At 32.3% G+C, this 18391-nt stretch overlaps 6 protein-coding genes across 6 annotated transcripts; all 6 read right to left on the bottom strand.

Annotated features, from left to right (window-relative positions):
* LOC105169767 (pentatricopeptide repeat-containing protein At2g21090) lies at positions 165-2278 on the bottom strand. The gene has a single exon (XM_011090274.2). The coding sequence runs from the start codon at positions 2187-2189 to the stop codon at positions 408-410; it is 1782 nt and encodes a 593-aa protein (XP_011088576.1). The 5' UTR covers positions 2190-2278; the 3' UTR covers positions 165-407.
* Positions 2910-3749, bottom strand: LOC105169766 (dirigent protein 21-like). Its single transcript, XM_011090273.2, has one exon. The coding sequence runs from the start codon at positions 3700-3702 to the stop codon at positions 3130-3132; it is 573 nt and encodes a 190-aa protein (XP_011088575.1). The 5' UTR covers positions 3703-3749; the 3' UTR covers positions 2910-3129.
* LOC105169765 (dirigent protein 22-like) lies at positions 4879-5658 on the bottom strand. Its single transcript, XM_011090272.2, has one exon. It carries the CDS (start codon positions 5623-5625, stop codon positions 5044-5046), a length of 582 nt encoding a protein of 193 aa, XP_011088574.1. The 5' UTR covers positions 5626-5658; the 3' UTR covers positions 4879-5043.
* LOC105169920 (dirigent protein 21-like) lies at positions 6541-7301 on the bottom strand. The gene has a single exon (XM_011090473.2). It carries the CDS (start codon positions 7265-7267, stop codon positions 6701-6703), a length of 567 nt encoding a protein of 188 aa, XP_011088775.1. The 5' UTR covers positions 7268-7301; the 3' UTR covers positions 6541-6700.
* Positions 10812-11423, bottom strand: LOC105169919 (dirigent protein 11-like). Its single transcript, XM_011090472.1, has one exon. The coding sequence runs from the start codon at positions 11421-11423 to the stop codon at positions 10812-10814; it is 612 nt and encodes a 203-aa protein (XP_011088774.1).
* Positions 13017-14058, bottom strand: LOC105169918 (dirigent protein 11-like). Its single transcript, XM_011090471.2, has one exon. The coding sequence runs from the start codon at positions 13923-13925 to the stop codon at positions 13272-13274; it is 654 nt and encodes a 217-aa protein (XP_011088773.2). The 5' UTR covers positions 13926-14058; the 3' UTR covers positions 13017-13271.

Genomic DNA, 18391 nt, shown 5'->3' with positions numbered 1-18391 from the left:
ATGCATGACATCGGGCACCAGTTTGCTGTAGCAGCAAGGAAACATCTTACTGATGGATAACATGCATCAGAATGTATTACTTCAGTGGATCCAAATGATTACGCATACATGCTTACATCCATGATTTATGTCCACATACTGGTGCAGCAATTGGGATGATAACATAACAGTGAATGACCGACTAATATTTTATGCCACTTTAGAAAGTTTAGTGGAGCTAATAAAATAGAACAGAAGTTCAGAGAGTCCCTCCATCCAAAATTTTCACAAAGTTACTAAGATAACAAAAACAGAAAGATATCTGTGATATAGAGAGGGGTCGCAAAAAAAAATGGTCGTTCTAGAAAACGTGAAAGGTTCTCCCACCTGTCTTCTTTAAACGGGTGAAGACAAACAGATTAGAATATTTACCTTTCAACATTATATAATGAGCTGCCATCATGTAATAGTTCAAATACCAGTGTTGTTTCCTTTTCAGGATGACATGACTTATTAATTTTGGTGTCTACGTGCAATTTTCTATCAATTTCTAACCAACTAAGGGTTTGGTCTTTCTCCAGATGTCTCGCGTTCATAAGCTGTCTGACTTCTTCTGCAGATTCCCACCTACCAAGAGCAGCATACATCCCTGATAGCAGAAGGTATGCTGCAGTGGATTGAGGCTCCAGTGCAACAAGATGTCTTGCCATTAGCCTAGCCAATTCTACATTTCCATAAATTCTACAAACACCAAGTAAAGCATTCCAAACATGATCATCAGGTTTACATGGCATCTTCTTCAGATGATTTGTCAACTCGTCGAACAATCCTGACCGGCCTAGTAGATCAATCAAGTACGAATAATGCTCCTGATCTGGAATAATATTGTAATCTGGCATTATGGACTCGAACAAACAAAGCCCTTCTTGCACAAGCCCTGAATGACTACATGCACTAAGAAGGGCATGAAAGGTGACACCATCTGGTTTCACACCTAACCTCACCATATCCGCAAAAAGTTTTATTGCTTGTTTACCACACCCCTGATGTCCTAATGCAGATATTATGGTGTTCCACAACGCGACATGCTGCTTGTTTTCAATTGTATCAAATACTCTTTTTGCCACTTCTAAGCTTCCACACTTTGAATACATGTCAATGAGAGAGCTCACAACTACTACGTTGGGCCTAATACCAGCAGTTATCATGTGTGAATGAAGTTGCCTGCCTTGCTTGAGGGAAATTAAGCTAGCACAAGCCAGCAAGCAACTACTAAGTGTAAGCTGATCAGGTTCTACATTAAGCATGACCATCTCAGCAAATAACTTAAGGGCATGACGCCCCATCCCATTGTGGGCATACCCTGCAATCAAGGCAGTCCAAGAAACAGAATTCTTCTCAGGCATTGAGTCAAAAATTTGCCTAGCTGCTTTCATATCCCCCCATTGTGCATAGGCCGAAACCAAAGTGGTCCAAGCAAGAACATCCTTCTTTCTCATCTCATCAAACAACCTACTAGCATCCCCCATTTCACCACATTTTGCATATGCATCCAGAATGGAACTCGAAAGAACCACATTAGACAAATACCCAATAAGGAAAACTTGACAATGCAATTGTTTGGCAAACCACAACTCTCTCAACTTAACACAAACCGTCAGAACCCCAGCAAAACTGTACTCATTAAACCCAATATGTAACCTCCTCAGCTCCATATAAAATCTCAAAGCCTGATCAAACCACCCACTCTGCACACACGCCATCACCATCGTGTTCCAACTCACAAAATCCCTTTCAGGCATTCTATCGAATAATCTTTTTGCCGCCTTCGCCATCCCCAGACTCGCATATCCTGAGAGCATAATGTTCCAAGAATACAAATTCCTACCACGCATTTTATCGAACACCTCGCGTGCCTTGACATGATCACCACATTTCGCATACATATTAATCAAATGGTTGGCTAAAAACGTGTTGGGGTGCTTTCCACCCGTGAGCTTCAAATGAAGGTGAACCCATTTCCCCTCCTTAATGGATTTTTCCTTGGCACATTGTTGAAGGAGCAAAGCAATTAGTTTGGAGTTTAAAGAAAATCCTTTGCGAGACAGGAGAGGCAAAGTGTCAACTGCTTCTCGGAGTTGACCTCGTGAGGTGAGATTAATAAAATTTTGGACAACACAAGGATACCTACGAATTCTTTTGGATTTCATAGCAAGAGGGCCAACATGTGAACTCCGGCGAGCATCGCCGCCCGAGACTGTTGGTTGCGTTGTGTTCACAGTTGACCGTTAAAGAGAACTTCATTTAAGATTTCATACTACGGCAATATGGGCTTTTTAGTGGGCGGCTACAGCCGCTGAAACCTGCAAGTATTATTCAATTGGGGCCCAGTTTGTAATGAGTCTCATCTCTTTCGGCCCAATACAAAAATAAGAAGGGTGAAATATACCTTAAGCCCAATAGCTATACCAAGTCTCAAACTTTGACATAATATTCTAAAAAATAGAATTAAAAAAACAATGTAAAAAATGCATAGAGATTTTCAAGTTATAGGGTTAACGTAAGACTAAATGTAAATTTCAATAAACAGTGAAATTATACTTTCCATCCCATACAACGGAGGATGTTGAACTTTTAATTTTATATTTTACTGGTTTAGTTATTTGGTCTCATAAGTTAAAAAAATATAGTATTTGGAAACAAAAAAATGTTACAATCTTCTATTTTATGGAACCATATGTATCATAAATTTTATTCTATAAGATTAAAGTTGCTATAACTTTTTATTCTATGGGACAAAATGCGTTAAACTCATAAACTCTAGGATTAAAGTGCAAAAATAATCTCTATAGTATGAGATAAAAAATGTAATATTTTTTTCAATTACTTAGCACGAGAAAAATACCATCATCATATTGTCCCCAATGTGAAACATCACTCAAGCATCCAAATCATAACGCTTAAATGAAGAAAAATATAAATTTACAAGGAGGAGAGCAATTATGAAAATATGCTAGCGTTACAGCTTAAGACAACATATACTCTAATGTTTACAAGCAAAACATGACATGAGAAGGGACAGTGAACAAAGCCGTATGAGAAACAACCAATTATCAACCCCATGACCAAACATAAATAATTAAAAATGGGTCAATAATGCAACACAATAACACTGTACTCAACAACAGCATCCTGGGAGGTAGCGTTGAACCAAACGGTATTGGCGGTGGCGATGCCTCGTGCCAGTCGGAAAACACCGGAGCCACCGACGATAGGCATCTCCCGGTACTTATGGAGGATGGGATTATGACCAAGTACACTAAGAGTGCTGCCGTTATACTTGCCATGTGTGAACACGAGATTCAGGGTCATGAGTAGCCCTATTTCCTCCATAGAAGCTGAACCATAGATTCCTTGAGCCCTCCCAATGATCTTGGAGTCGGGCTCGGGCCCCACGGTCAACGCGTCGTCCATCATCCGGATTACACCAAACATGGTAGGGGAGTCGAGAGAGGAATTGGATTCAGCAACTGTGATGGCACTTGGATTCTTGCCACTTACAATGTCATGGAAGTAGAAGTGAAGTTGAGTCACCTTTTCCTTTGCATTTGGAAGATTTTTGAACCATTCTTGCACTGCTTCGGGCCCTTCATCAACACTATTCCCATGAGCCATGGCGTGCACTGAGGAATAAAGTATAAGAAATGTGCATAGCTTCTCCATCTCTTTCTTTTTTTTCCAAGTAAAGATGAAGGCAAGAATTTGAGAGTATTGTGTATATATAGTAGTAGGAGATATATATGCAGTTGGCAGGTCAATGGGACAATAATAGGGATGATTCTCGATTTGTTATTAAATTAAATTAATTATAATTCTCATGTCTTTTATGAAGAAAATTTCAAATAAATTTGATCGCGATGTTTGACGCTTTTGTTCAACATATTGAAGGATAATATTCATCGCTCAACATATTGAAAGATAATATTAAGGGCTATTTTATTTACTAATTATTGAAGTACACTCGAGTATATAAATTAATTTAATATTATTTTTATTTTATTATATGAAAGAGAGTAAAATAAAAAAAATAAGCTACCAGACTAATTTTTTTTGGAAAACTTTTATTAATATTAAACGTTTAAGAATAAAATATTATTGATAGAAAATTTTAAAGGGATTATCACTTTATTAAGATAAATATGTTAGGAATATTTTAATTATGCCTTGAGAAAAAAAAGCGAGTTCCAAACTTGGCCTTGCGCATCGGTAGACTCTAAACTAATTTGTGAAATAATGCTCAATATATTTAAATTATTAATTAAAGTTTATAATTGGTAGGCATCTGTATGGTTGAAATTGCATTAATATTTTACGGATTTTCTTAAAGGACTAAAAGCCATATGGTCATGATCAGTGATAATAACAGCTAAGGTTTGCACTCTGCAGCAGATTAAATTGTTTTCTTCTTATATTGTGTCTATCATTTTGAATTAGGAAAATGAGTTAATGAAAGTGATGTGTTAACAACTAACTCATAAAAGATTACTATACTAACTAATGTTTTATCTAATTCTAATAACACAATAATGCTACATAATATTATAATTTCTCGTCCCTACACCTTACTTTAGAGTTCATAATGTAAGATACGACTGATAAACGAGTTTGAAATATCAATCTATGATTGATATCTACTCCAACAAATATTAGAACATAAAACTCATCATAGACCTCAATGATGACGCTTCCCGGGGAATTTCAGGAATCAATTTTTATCTACCAAGAAAAAATAAACCCTTCTTTGAATTTTAATGATTTTGGGATCTTGAACGAGTTTACATCAATTATATGACAATTATAAATATATTTATAATATAATTAATTTGATTCCATCAAATCTAATTTTAACAAATATGCTTCACTTCCATTTATTTCTCCAAAAGCTGCATCACATAAAGCAGGCAATTATTTGAAATCACTGTAAATAAGTATGAGTTCACTCAAAAAAAAAAGAAGAAAACAAAAGAAAAAGAAAGCAACAAGGAAGAAATGAGGAGTGGGACATCAATAATGAAGCACCATGACATTGTACTCAACCACCGCATTCCCCGTTCTCCGATTAAACTTAGCGGTTTGGGCGGTGGCGAGGCCTCGTGCCAGCCGGAAAACACCAGAGCCACCGACTATCGGCATCTCACGATATTGCTGAGTAAATGGGTTATAGCCAACAACAGTAAGCGTGCTTCCATTGTACTCACCTGAGGTAAACACGAGATTTAGAGTCATAAGTAGGGACAACTCCTTGAAGGAGGAGTAGCCGGTGATCCCTTGGGCTCGACCCACAATCTGGGACTTGGGACGCGGCCCAGCCGTGAGTGGGTTGTCTATAACCGAGACCAGCCCGAAGTAGGTGGGCGAGGCGAAGGTGGAGTTGGCCCGAGCCACCGGAACGGCGGTGGGCTTCTTGCCACTCACAATGTCGTGGAAGTAGAAGTGAAGTTTGGTCAACTTTTCCTTTGCATTAGGAAGTTTGGAGAACCAATTTTCAACGGCTATGGGCCCATTTTGTGCTTCAGCAGCAACCAGCAAAGAAATGATTAGTGAACAAGAAAGCATAAAAATGAAGTATGTGTATGGCTTCATCATCTTTGTGTTAATACTGAAGTTCAAAAAGGGTGTTTATAGTGATGGTGTGAGTAGCAATTATTGAATTCATTTATGAGTTTGCGTGCCATAAAAATAAGAAAAACCAATCTACGTACTAGCACATGAATAAATTTGATCGAATCAAATAAATAAATATATATTATATAATTGATTTTTTTAAAATTATACATCAATTACATAACACATAATATATTATACTTGACATATAATTAATTTCAGTCTAACTAAACCCCGAGTTGAACATAAATTTCATTGAAATTCCTTAATTTTGTTGCTTTGGATGAGTTTGATACTTTCTATGTTTTCATATACTACAAGTTTCCGCAGCAACTTTTGCAATTTTCCAAGTAACTAGAGTAGTTTTAGCCTAGAGATTCAAACCTCTGCATATATATATATATATATATATATATATATCTATATATCCTCATTGATGGGATGAAGCACAGCGTGGGATCCCATATTCTGACAGCTACTGCATCAACTTTTAAATTGAATTAAGTCAGAAGAAGAAATAAATAAAGAAAGAGATGCATCCATGCCCATGTGATTGATTGCATGCGCTTAATTAATTGTAAAGAAGCTGCTTTGAGAATCATGGTTCTATGCTGCCAGGGTCCTAACATAATTACAAACATTGAAATCTATAAATACAGCAGAATTGGCTGAAGCCACCTCTGGTCTATATATAGTTGTCGGATTTGGGCCAGTCAACATGTGTTGAACCTACGGTCAACTGAATCTGGTTTACCTTTTGATTAGAAAGATGAATATTGGGGAGCCAGCTGTTTTATATACCTCCAACAACACTGTCTTGTCAACATAATTTCCATGGCAATGTTAAGGATCCATTAATCCTCGGTGTTTACAGAACCACCTATTTTCATAGCATAATTGACCACTAATCAACCTTCAATTATTTCATATACATACATTGGACATGGAAAATGAACTACTACAACAGAGCTGAAGCAGTTGATTGAAATATCCGTATAGGTAGCTAGATTGTGCAGGTGTGCATGCATGGTTATTATCTTGAGAAGCTTCCATATGTTTAATTATCCATGTAAGTCATATAGATGGTGCATTCGACAAGAAGATATTCATTCTCAACAATACTTGTGTAATTCTTGATAGCATATCCTCGTGCAAAACGGAACATCCCGGTGCCACCAACTATCGGCAACTCAATTTCTCCGTTCTTGACTACTGGATTCCTTCCCGAAATACTGATCGTGCTTCCATTGACGCCGCCCGACGTGAAGTAGAAGTAAGCATTTAAGTCTACGGCTGTTGTTTTCAGGTCAGCAGAAGTGGCAACCCCCTGCAATCTGCCAATCGGCTCTGACTTCATATCGGGCTCAACGGTGATTAGGTTGTCGAGGACAACAATTGAACCGAACGAAAACAAAGAATTAGAAGTGATAGAACCACGAACTACCTCGTACACTGTCTTGTTTTCACCACCTACTAAATTTTGAAGATAGAAATGAAGCTTGGCTGTCTTTTCATTTCCATGGTTGGAGATGATTTGGAACCATGATTCCTCGGTTTTCGTAGCATATATGGGTATGGACAAGGAGGAAATAACCATCAATATTAGAAAAATCAGTTTCGCCATATCCTTGATTAAGTTTGTTATGAGGAATTGGTGAATTGTGTGTGTTATATATCACTACTTACTAAGCCGGGCAAGGATGGATTATATAGGAGTTGTTGAAGAAGGCTGTGTATAATGTAGACAATTGGAGCCGTATTTATTAATTAAGGTTATGGAAATCTCTTAGCATTATAAATTGAACCATAATTGAATATTTTGGGACAATTCTGGTCCCAATCGATATTGTATTTTTTATCCTACAGTTTATGAACTTAGCCCATCAAATTATAGCATTCTTGAGCTTATATATAGGACTAAATATGTTAAAATTATAAATTATGGACCAAAAATGCAATATCCTCTATCGTATAAGATAAAAAATGTAATTTTTTCGGATACTTTTTGTGGAAATATATTTATAAATACTTTAAATATATATTATCTCTTTATAATTATTTGATTTTGAAAAAATAAAATATACTCGTTATTTTTCTTCTGATATACTTGGTTCTCAAACTCAAAAATTATTTTGTAAATAGTAAAATTATATAGATATATAAGCACCAGATCCCATGCATGCAAATTATCCTTACCTGCAAGGATGTGACAGCAACCATTGCAAAACGTCTAGCTAGGGGTGTTAATTGGTAGGATAGTACCTTACTCAAACCCATAAATTAACTCTAAAACTCAGATTCAAATCCAGTGAATAATATTAGATTCAAATCCAGATAAAGATTCAGACCCACTAAAAAAATATAGATTGAGTTTGGTTTGAATCTTTACTCATCAATACCCATAGATCTATATACCCAATTTGGACCCAGAAAATATATTTATTTTTCTTCAATATTCAATTTGACTTATTTATCAAACAATTTAATTTCAAGTGAACAAATTTAAAAATCTTAAGACAACATAACATTATTTATTGTGTAATATTTTTATAAGATTATTTTGTAAATAGTATAATAAATGATATATTATTTAAAAATTTCTATAAAAGAAAGTTAAGAGAGTTAATTTATAAATTGATCTCAATAATTCTGAATTTATTGACAAATTATTAGGGGTGTTAAAAATTCAATTTGGCCTGTTTTCTTCGATTTGTGTTGAAAATCGAGCTAAAAAGAAAAGTTCGATTTTCAGTTATTTTTTAAAAAAAATCGGTACAATTATTTGGTACAGTTTGGTTAGGTCAGTTAACCGTACCGATTGAATAACCAAAATTAAAAAATATACTTATATAATATATTATAATTTATAAAATATATTAATATATATAAATTATCTTTATAATTTATAAATGTATATTATATTATAATAATGTAATTTAATATCTACTTATTTTAATATTAAAGTACAAAAAAATAAAAAAAATATTAAATTATCTAAAAAAAAACTAACTGGTAGTTTTTTTTTTCTTATGAATTCGATAATTTGATTATTAACCGAACTGAACCGAAAAAAACATTTGTTATAACCAAACTGAACTAATAAGTTTGGTTCGATTTTTGGTACACTAAAATTTTTCGTTAATCAAATTAAACACCCGACCCTATAAATTATAGGTAAAAATTAAAAATAAAAAAACGAATCCTTTATGGATGAAATTCTATGAATTGACAAGCCTATCTCTAGCCCATATTAAATTGATTCACCTGCGTACCAAATGAAAATGCATTGATTCACAACAAAGCGTATTCATAGTTCCAAAGGCAAAAAGGTCAAAACATTAGGGTTAACACACACATCATATATATAGCTAAATATAAATTAGGTCGATAAAGAAGACGACTACAAATTAACGATATGTATAAATCCATCGATCACTACGTGTTTGTGGTTCATAATCCACATAAATCACTTCATAGAATTTGTTTTTACATAGCCTATCCACTTTTAATCTATCAATAATATCCATCGAATTATTGAATTTCGTAAGTTAAGAATAGCGATTTATATAAAAGTTAGCAGCAATTAGGTTTAGTCGACTCTGGTTAATTAAATTAAAACAATACGTGAACTCTTGAAATATTTAGTAATTACCATGCATTTACAATGTACAGTTGTGGACCCATATACATATAGGGTGAATAACAATTTACCTTCCTATAATATTGAAAATGAATGAATTATCCCTCTATAAAAAAAATAAATAGCAATTTACCCTTTTGTGTTTTAAAAAATGAAGTAATAAATTACTATATAAAATATAAGAAAATAAATTATTATTTTATTTTTCATAACAGGACTATTTATCTATTTTCAATAATGGTGATAAATAAATTAGGACCGAAGAGAAGCATCAATTTAGAGATATAGGAAAAATGTGCAGAAGTGTGGGTGCGGCGCTGCCTGATATCAGTTATGACATTGGTCCTGCCCTTTAGGCCGCACTATTACATTACGCAACCATATTAATTTGTAGGTTTTGGTGTGATAGTACATAGATATTTTGTGATTTAGGAATTATATTTAGTAATTTTAAAATTTATTTTTGATTAAATTAACAAATAGATTCACCTGTTAGTAAAATTTACGGAGTTTAATGATATTATAAAAAAAATTGAATGAAAATTCACATTACTAATGATTTATATACAGACTTATTATAGGTCAAACAAATATTTTCTAAAACCAACCATAATGAGGATGTAGTTTCTCATATGCATTAATGTGTGAATATATTACATTTAAATGCGAGTTGAATTACTCAAAGCTCAAAGTTCACAAGTGGCTGTGTGATTGAATGGAAAGCGGCTTTTTCATATAAGGAAGTATATAGTTTATTGTATAATTATTAAAAATATAATCCAAGTTAATATGATAGCCTTTGGAAACTTGTCAATGATCAATGGCAGAGTCTGGGATGCACCCTGCTGTTGTTGGCCCATATGACCAGTGATATTTCTGGGGTAAATTATATTTTTGGTCCCTATATTTTGCCACTAAATCAATTTTGGTCCTTAATATTTTTCAAGTATGGTTTTGGTGGCTGATATTTCCAGGTCATCAAAAGTGATGAACCCTGAGCTCTGTGGGTTGGATCTAAGTTGTAATTAAGTATAGCAGGGATTAGGTTATTAGAACTGGTACGTAAATGAATGAAATTTAGGTATTAATTAGAAGTGATAGATGCAGGGGTTATCTCGTATTTTACTATCTTGTCAACAATATCGGCCGGTGCTTTTCCGAAAATAACAACCGGGCAATATGTGGACGAATTAATTAACTTTTAATTATTTCATATACATAAGACATGGGAAAAACTATAATTGACAAAGTGCTCGAGTTGATTGAAAATATCCATATATTAGACTACTTAATAGTAAAATACAAGACTTTAAAAGATTAATTAATAAATGCACATTAGTTTATTTAGATTAGTGGAGAAAGTACAGTACACAACTTTGTTTACGTAATAATAGGTCAATAAACACCGAAATTAAATTAAAACCCCATACATATATATAATAATAATAATAATAAAATAATGTATAGGTAGATTATAAATGTAGGCGTGGTGTGCACATATGCATGCCCTTAACCAGCCAGCTTATTATTATCTTGAGAAGCTTTCATGTCTGGATTCGTCCATGTAAGTCACATAAACGGTGCATTCCACAAGAAGATATTCATTCTCAACAATAGTAGTATAATTGGTGATAGCATATCCTTTTGCAAAACGGAACATCCCGGTACCACCAACGATCGCCAGCTCACGCCGACGTCCCTCCATTAGTGCACTCCTTCCCGAAACACTGATCGTGCTTCCATTCACGCCTCCCGACGTGAAGTAGAGGTTAGCATTTAAGGCTACGGCTGTTGTTTTCAGGTCAGCAGAAGCGCCAATCCCCTGAAATCTGCCAATTGGCTTTGACTTGATATCCGCCTCAGCTGTGATTAGGTTATCGATGACTAGAATTGAACCCAACGGAAACAAAGAATTACAAGTGATAGAAGCACGGACTACCTCGTACACTGTCTTATTTTCACCACCTATTAAATCCTGAAAATAGAAATGAAGCTTGGCTGTCTTTTCATTTCCATGCTTGGAGATGACTTGGAACCATGGTTCCTTGGTGTCTACAGGACCTGTTTTCGTAGCATATGTGGCTACGGGCAAAGAGGAAATAACCATCAAATTCATAAGAAAACTCATCACTTTTTCCATATCCTTTATCTCTATCAAGTTAATTACGAGAGAATAGTGAAGATATATAGGAAGACTTGGTGGATTGTGTTTTCAACGTTATAAGCCAGGGTGGGATATTTATAATGGCCGAATAGCAATTTATTTTTTGTAATATTAGAAATAAGCAAATTATCTCATTATGAAAAAGCTTGATCCATGTTTTAAAAAATAAAGCAATTTGTCTTTTAGGGTAGGGAGGTAAATTATTTCATTTTAAGAATTATACGGGGATAAATAGCTAAATTTTGAAAAACGTGAGGGGATAAATTGCTATTTTATTTTTCATAAGGGGATTATTTGTCTAATTTTCTTAACAAAGATAGATAGATTGCAATTTACCCCATTTATAATATAGTTGGTATTGAAGAAGGATATGTGTAAAATGTCAATATTTAAGAGCGGCCTGTTGAAATTTCTTCTCGTACATCTTCTCCGTATTTATTTAATTAAGGTTGTTGAAATTTATAGCTTTAATTGAGCAATAATTTGATTTAATTTTATAGAGAAAACGATGTCTGAATATTGAGGTTACACGTTTCATCATTAGAAAAAGAAAATTATTATTAACTATAATTTTAATAACTATGACCTATGATAAATTAATAATATATATTAATCAATATTAAATAAAATCGATGCAATCATATTGCTGAGGTTGTTGTCTGGAAGCATATTGCATGATCCCAGCTCCGTGCATATATTGCTGTGCAAAAGGAGGAATATAACCATCAAAATCATCACTACTTGTCTACACAACCGAGAGATGGGAATATTTGGTGAAATATATGTTGTATATATGATCAAGCTTTTAAGCAAGGGTGGCACTATGTATATACGTTGCAAAACAATATTTAAATTCAATTTAATTGGTTAATAATAATGTCAACCATATTAATATGTATGGCAAGTGGTAACAGGACTACTACTTAATATATATATATGGACCGCAGCTATATATAAATTAAAACATTTAAATATGAATTCAATTACTCCAACCTCAACCTTCACAATTACAAGTAGACTACTCGCTTTTCATGTAACCAACTATTTTATTGCAAGATAAACCAAACTTAATAATATATATATTTATATAATTATTAAAAAAAATTCTTAGTTCTTTTGGTAGTGTTTTTTAAAAAAATAATTATATATATGATTACAAACATTTTGATCAATTATATCGATATATACTGTCAAAATGATAGCCTTTTAAAACTTATCAACATATGGTCCTAAGAGGAGGAGCCGAGTATAGCTATTGGGCTCTGTCCACAATGGCACAATCTGGGTCGGGACTGCTATTGTTGCGCCGTGTAGGAACAAATGAAGGTCTGTGATCTAGGAGTAAAATTATACTCCCACCTTGTCATTACTATAATTAACGCAACCCAATTAATTATACTCAATTTGAGTAATAATTAAGAGGGTGTTTGGCTAAGTTTATAAATTTTTCAAAACATTTTATAAAATATTTGAGAGCTATAAGCTCCAATAAGATATTTAATTTTTTTTTTTTTTAAACAAAGCGTATAAGATTTCAAAAAAAAATCATTTGAGATATCAATTAACTCTTTGAAAAAAGTTAACTTTCATGACTTTTTTAATAGATTTTATAAATTATATAAAATTAATATATCATTAGACAAAAACATACACATCCTTACGTTCACACACACACACTCAGGTCTCTCTCACTCTCTCTTTTTCTTTCTAGGATTTAAAAAATAATTTTTATTATTTATTTTTTCTAACATTTGAAAAAGAAAAAATACTTTATTATTTAACCCAAATTATTATCTTCTTCATCAAAAGCCACGTACGCACTGATCATACGTCTGCATGAATACCAGTAGCGGCGACCATGCGGGGCGAGGAACCGGGTAAAGTCAGATAAAGCGTGTATTCCAACACACCATACTCCTTCTCAGCATCGTAAGAGTAGAGTTTGGTAATAGCATATCCAGCAGCATTACGGAAGAACCCCGTACCACCAGCCACCGCCAATTCACGTTCTGGTAGATTTATCTGGTTCCTTCCCAAAATACAGATGGTGCTTCCGTTGAAAATGCCGGCGGTGAAAAAGAAGTTCATGTTCATCGCCAGGGCTGCTACTTGCAGGTCTGCATAAGTGATGAGCCCCTGAGCTCTGGCGACTGGCGTCGAGTGGTAATCAGGCCCGACTGTGACTAGGTCATCCAACACTCGGACCTGACCGAAGTCACTCGGGGAATCAGCAGTGATAGAAGCCCTTGCTACCTCGTGGACTGTCTTATTTTCACCGGCTAATAAATCTTGAACATAGAAATGAATCGTGACTCTTCTTTGTTTCCCATCAAAGGAAATGTTTTGGATCCATAACTCCTTCTCATCAGTACTGTCCGGAGCCGGAGGACCTGTTTTCCTAGCATAAGTACTGCTCGGCAGGCCCATGGACAAGGAGGAAATAACAATCAACGTAAGACAAATCAAGAGTTTTGCCATTTCTTTCTGCGTACGAGACAATATTGCTCAAGATCGATGGGAATTGGGGAAATTGTGTGATTAGCTTTGTCCGAGGATAGGTTTATATAAGCGTTGCTGATCCAAGAAATGTACATGTGTAGAATTTGGATATTAGTCCCATCGCACTCTCATCTACTCCATTCTTACTTGATTAGGTTTCGATATTTCTTGGCCACTCAAATATATTGAACCATGAATTGATATTTTGTTAGAGGACGAGTTTTATTTGGAGTTCAACTCAACAAGCTTAACAATTGTACAATATTGTTGACCATAGCTATCTCCAATTGTTCATTATTGGTCTACTGAAGAATCTTAAACCATCCGGATTTGTCATGTCACCACAACCTTGAGCTCGACCTGAATCAAGAGATATTTGTGTAGGGTTGTTACCTTTGAATTAATATCATTAATCTTTTAATATGAAGTTGATTTAATTACTAATATTTCAATGTTATTGATCACTTTTGTGATTATATGCATCAATTAGGAGTGTTTGCAATGACTTATGCTATATATTAGCTTTTCGATAAAAAATAAACCATGTCATCCAAATATACAAGGACACATTATTTGTTGAATATCTTAGAATTAGGTTTAAATGGATTTACAAGATGAGTATGTAGTATGTTATTCTACAAGCAACAAATTGGATTTTTTTTTGTTGTAATTTTTGTTGCATTATTTATTTTGTTTCACATATATATATATATATATATATATATATATATCCACGCGACTTTCAAAGTTTTTAAGGTTTTCTTTATCTATGATTTTAGAAACCATATTTACAAGAAAATTATTTTTCTTAGAATTTCATATTATAATAAAAATTCATTTCTCAAGAAAAAAAAAATCTGAGGATTAATAATAAAATAATGTAAATTAAAAAATAAACACCATACACACACACACACATATATATATATATATATATATTCTCTACCACGTTAATGAGACAATGCTGAAGATAGGATGGTCTGAATGGTTTGATCAGCTTAAAAAACGAGGATGGGATGGGATTATGTAAGAGTTGTTGAAGAAAGAAGTATATATAGAATATGATGATCTTCTCCGTATTTATTTTATCTGGATTTCTTAGCCACTCATGACATACATTGTACCATCAATTTGATATTTTGTCTATTCATTAGATATCTGAATTTTGATGGCTACCTCTTTCAGGCCATTCGTTGAGTTCCGTGAACCACTTAATTATAGACAGCGCGCGAGTACAAATTCTTTCAGTAGTTGAATTTTAATATCATTGTCAAATTATATGACAATGATGTAATTAGTATTTGAATTTCTTAACATATATCAAATTGATAAATAAGTTTTTACAAATATCTTAATTACTACTTGAATTTTTTTTCTTAAAGTCAAATAGATACATATCTCAATTTTAAACATCTTATTTACACAAAAGTACCCTTTTAACCTAACTTAATTTCTATACATATCTGCGTTCCATATATATTACTATCATTTAATAATATTGTGAAAGTCAGTCTTCACTCGCTGTCCATCTTAAACTCATCCACTGTCGGCTACTCTTCACTCGATTAACTGATGTTGCCACCAATTGCGACCACCTCATGCATATATATCATCCATGCTTACTTATAATTATGTCCCCCACAACTTTAGACCTATATACCCACTCCTTTTCAATTCTAAAATTTCAAAGATTGGCAACTTCCTTCAACCCTAATCCTTTAATAAAAATGGAAATAATTTGCTTTTTCTAGCATAGCTTGAGTGCCATTTTGTCCACGAGGAATTTGCAAAAATGGGAAATTCTCCTTATCCCTCACCAACTCCAACTTCTTCTTTCCACACAACTCATCATAATGTTGTACGTGTTGAACAAAAATCATACGTTTGTGAAAACATCTTTAAGTAGGTGTTGATGAGTAGCCCACACACAAAAGGACATGTTATTTATTGAATTGTCTTAAGATTAGGTGTTGGTAGGACTAAATGCAATTAACCTCCTTATTGTAAAATTTAAAAACAACTTTTTTATGAAAAAAAGGAAAAATTCAAATACTCCCCATGTAACTTATTACAATGTTGAAATTTTTTTTATAAAAATTAAAATATCAAATATCTCCTGAGATATAAAATAAAGTTCAAAAACCCCTCCGTACAAAAATTGGTCTACACGCGCTTTGACTGTGAATTTGCTATGAAGGTACCTTTTTTTTTGACATTTTTGCCATTCTATCACATCTAATATATATAATATTAAATATAGTTAGTAATAATAAATATTATATATTTATTAGTATAATATTCATTAATAATAAAATATTATTTTATATAATATTATTTAATTATTTATATAATAAAAAATAATTTAGTTAAAAGTGTTTTCACCGCGGCCGCGCCCTCCTCACCCTTCATCTCCAGCGAGAGCGACCGACGTCTCCCAAACAGGCTGTGGGGGGTGGGAAGGGGAGGGGAGGTAGGGGGTGGGGGCGAAGTAGGTGGGAATTATAATTATTATTTTGAATTTTTGTACGTCGTCTATTTACATCTATTAACCGACGTCTCCCAGATGGGCGGTGGGGGTGGGAAGGGGAGGGGAGGTAGGGGGTGGGAGCGAAGTAGGTGGGGATTATAATTATTATTTTAAATTTTTTTATAAATTATAATTATATATATTAGAAATATTTTAATAGTTATAAATTATATATATTATAAGTTAAAATAATTATATATTAATAGGTTTTGTTTGACTGGTTGACTAGAAGGGTATTTTAGTTATTGTTTCTAAAAAAAAAAGGTTCAAATTGATCAGGAGACGGTGTTATTATTTATTCATAATATAAGAGTGATTTTGATATTCAAAATTTTATAAGGAGATTTTTGATATTTTGATAAATTTAACCCTCAAAAAACAGAGGACGCACATGACCCCCTTTACATTTGAACACAAATGCAAAGCACTTGGTGGGTAGGGAGGCAGCGCATCAATTTTCAAATGCTAGAGTAATTTTTTATATCTTCTTTTTCATATTTCTTCTAATTTTTCTAATTTCACATGAGATAAATTGCAATTTCTCCAATACTTTTTATTTTTGGAAAATTAAAACTTATTTGTTATTTTTCTTGCGGTCAAAAGTTTATTAGAATAGTTCTGAAATAAATAATAATTAAAATATGCTAGAATTTATCGAAAATAAATATAATTATAAATTACAAACTATTTTTTTTATTTATATTAAAATAAAATTTCTTTATTTTTTAATTTATAAAAAATAAAGTTTTATTTCTTATAGTTTATGATCAAAGTTTATTAAAGTATTTTCAAGCAAAATAAAAATTCAATTTAAAAAAAAAGATAATAGATGCTACAATTTATCTCAAATACAAATACTTATAATTTAAAATTTAATTTATTGTTTAATAAAAATAAATTTTATCTAATACTTTTATTCAAAAAATAAATTTTACTTTTTATTGTTTGTGCTCAAATATTAATATATTTTTAGATCAAATAATAATTCAATTTTACAAATAATAAAAAAGTTCCTAGAAATTATATGAAGATTCAAAAATTATAATTTTAGAGCTATTTTACTATATATTAAAATAAAATTTTCCTAATATTTTTATTTTTGTAAAAAATTAAAAAATTTCTTATAATTTATGGTCAAAGTTGGTTAAAATATATATATTTTTTCTCTTAATGGTACCCAAAAAAACATTGCCTTTAAAGTTAAAATCAGCCAGTCACATGAGTAAAAACGTATTTTCATATTTTATAGTACCAAAAGCGACACCGACATGGTATCAAAAAAATATTTTATCCTTTAATTTTTTGGGTTTGCCATTTTATATTTTTTTATTATTTAATTTGATTTTCTTATTTATTTTTTTATCTAATTTTTCTCTTCCCCATTATCTTTTGATAGTTTTTTTTTTCTCATGCATCTTGTGCTCATTCTATATTATATCATTATCTTTTTTTTATTTATCATCACTTCTTTATAAATACAATGTTATTTATTATTTTGTATATACTTATTAAATAGTAAAAAAAACTATAAATTAAAGAATCATGTACACACGTAGAGTATGCCATAATTTACTGGTTTAAATAAACTTTACACCCCTAAACTATACATAAAGTGCATTTATGTTCCTGAACTATCAAAATTAACAAAATAACCCCTCATGATATGCGCTCATTTTTTAATGATGAAAATACCCTTATTATTTACACCCTAAAATATCTCTATTACAATTATTCTCCTAAATATAATCTGAATTATTATAATTTTTTTATTTAAAATAAACACTATGCAAGATTTACAATTCTTATATTTTTTACATAACTAGTAAAAAATTTACATAAATTTTGCTTGTGCTATTATATATATTTATTTTAAAAAAAATAAATAAATTATCAATACAAATTTAAATATTACATCGAA

This window comes from Sesamum indicum, linkage group LG8 (genome assembly GCF_000512975.1).
Source record: "Sesamum indicum cultivar Zhongzhi No. 13 linkage group LG8, S_indicum_v1.0, whole genome shotgun sequence".
In the NCBI taxonomy this organism is placed as follows: Eukaryota; Viridiplantae; Streptophyta; class Magnoliopsida; order Lamiales; family Pedaliaceae; genus Sesamum; species Sesamum indicum.
The sequence above is the reverse complement of the archived record's forward strand: the minus strand, read 5'-3'. Positions and strand labels throughout refer to the sequence as shown.

Coding starts and splice junctions, on each gene's coding strand:
- LOC105169919 (XM_011090472.1), bottom strand. CDS start 11,423: ATGGAAAAAGTGATGAGTTTTCTTATGAATTTGATGGTTATTTCCTCT.
- LOC105169766 (XM_011090273.2), bottom strand. CDS start 3,702: ATGGAGAAGCTATGCACATTTCTTATACTTTATTCCTCAGTGCACGCC.
- LOC105169918 (XM_011090471.2), bottom strand. CDS start 13,925: ATGGCAAAACTCTTGATTTGTCTTACGTTGATTGTTATTTCCTCCTTG.
- LOC105169920 (XM_011090473.2), bottom strand. CDS start 7,267: ATGGCGAAACTGATTTTTCTAATATTGATGGTTATTTCCTCCTTGTCC.
- LOC105169765 (XM_011090272.2), bottom strand. CDS start 5,625: ATGATGAAGCCATACACATACTTCATTTTTATGCTTTCTTGTTCACTA.
- LOC105169767 (XM_011090274.2), bottom strand. CDS start 2,189: ATGAAATCCAAAAGAATTCGTAGGTATCCTTGTGTTGTCCAAAATTTT.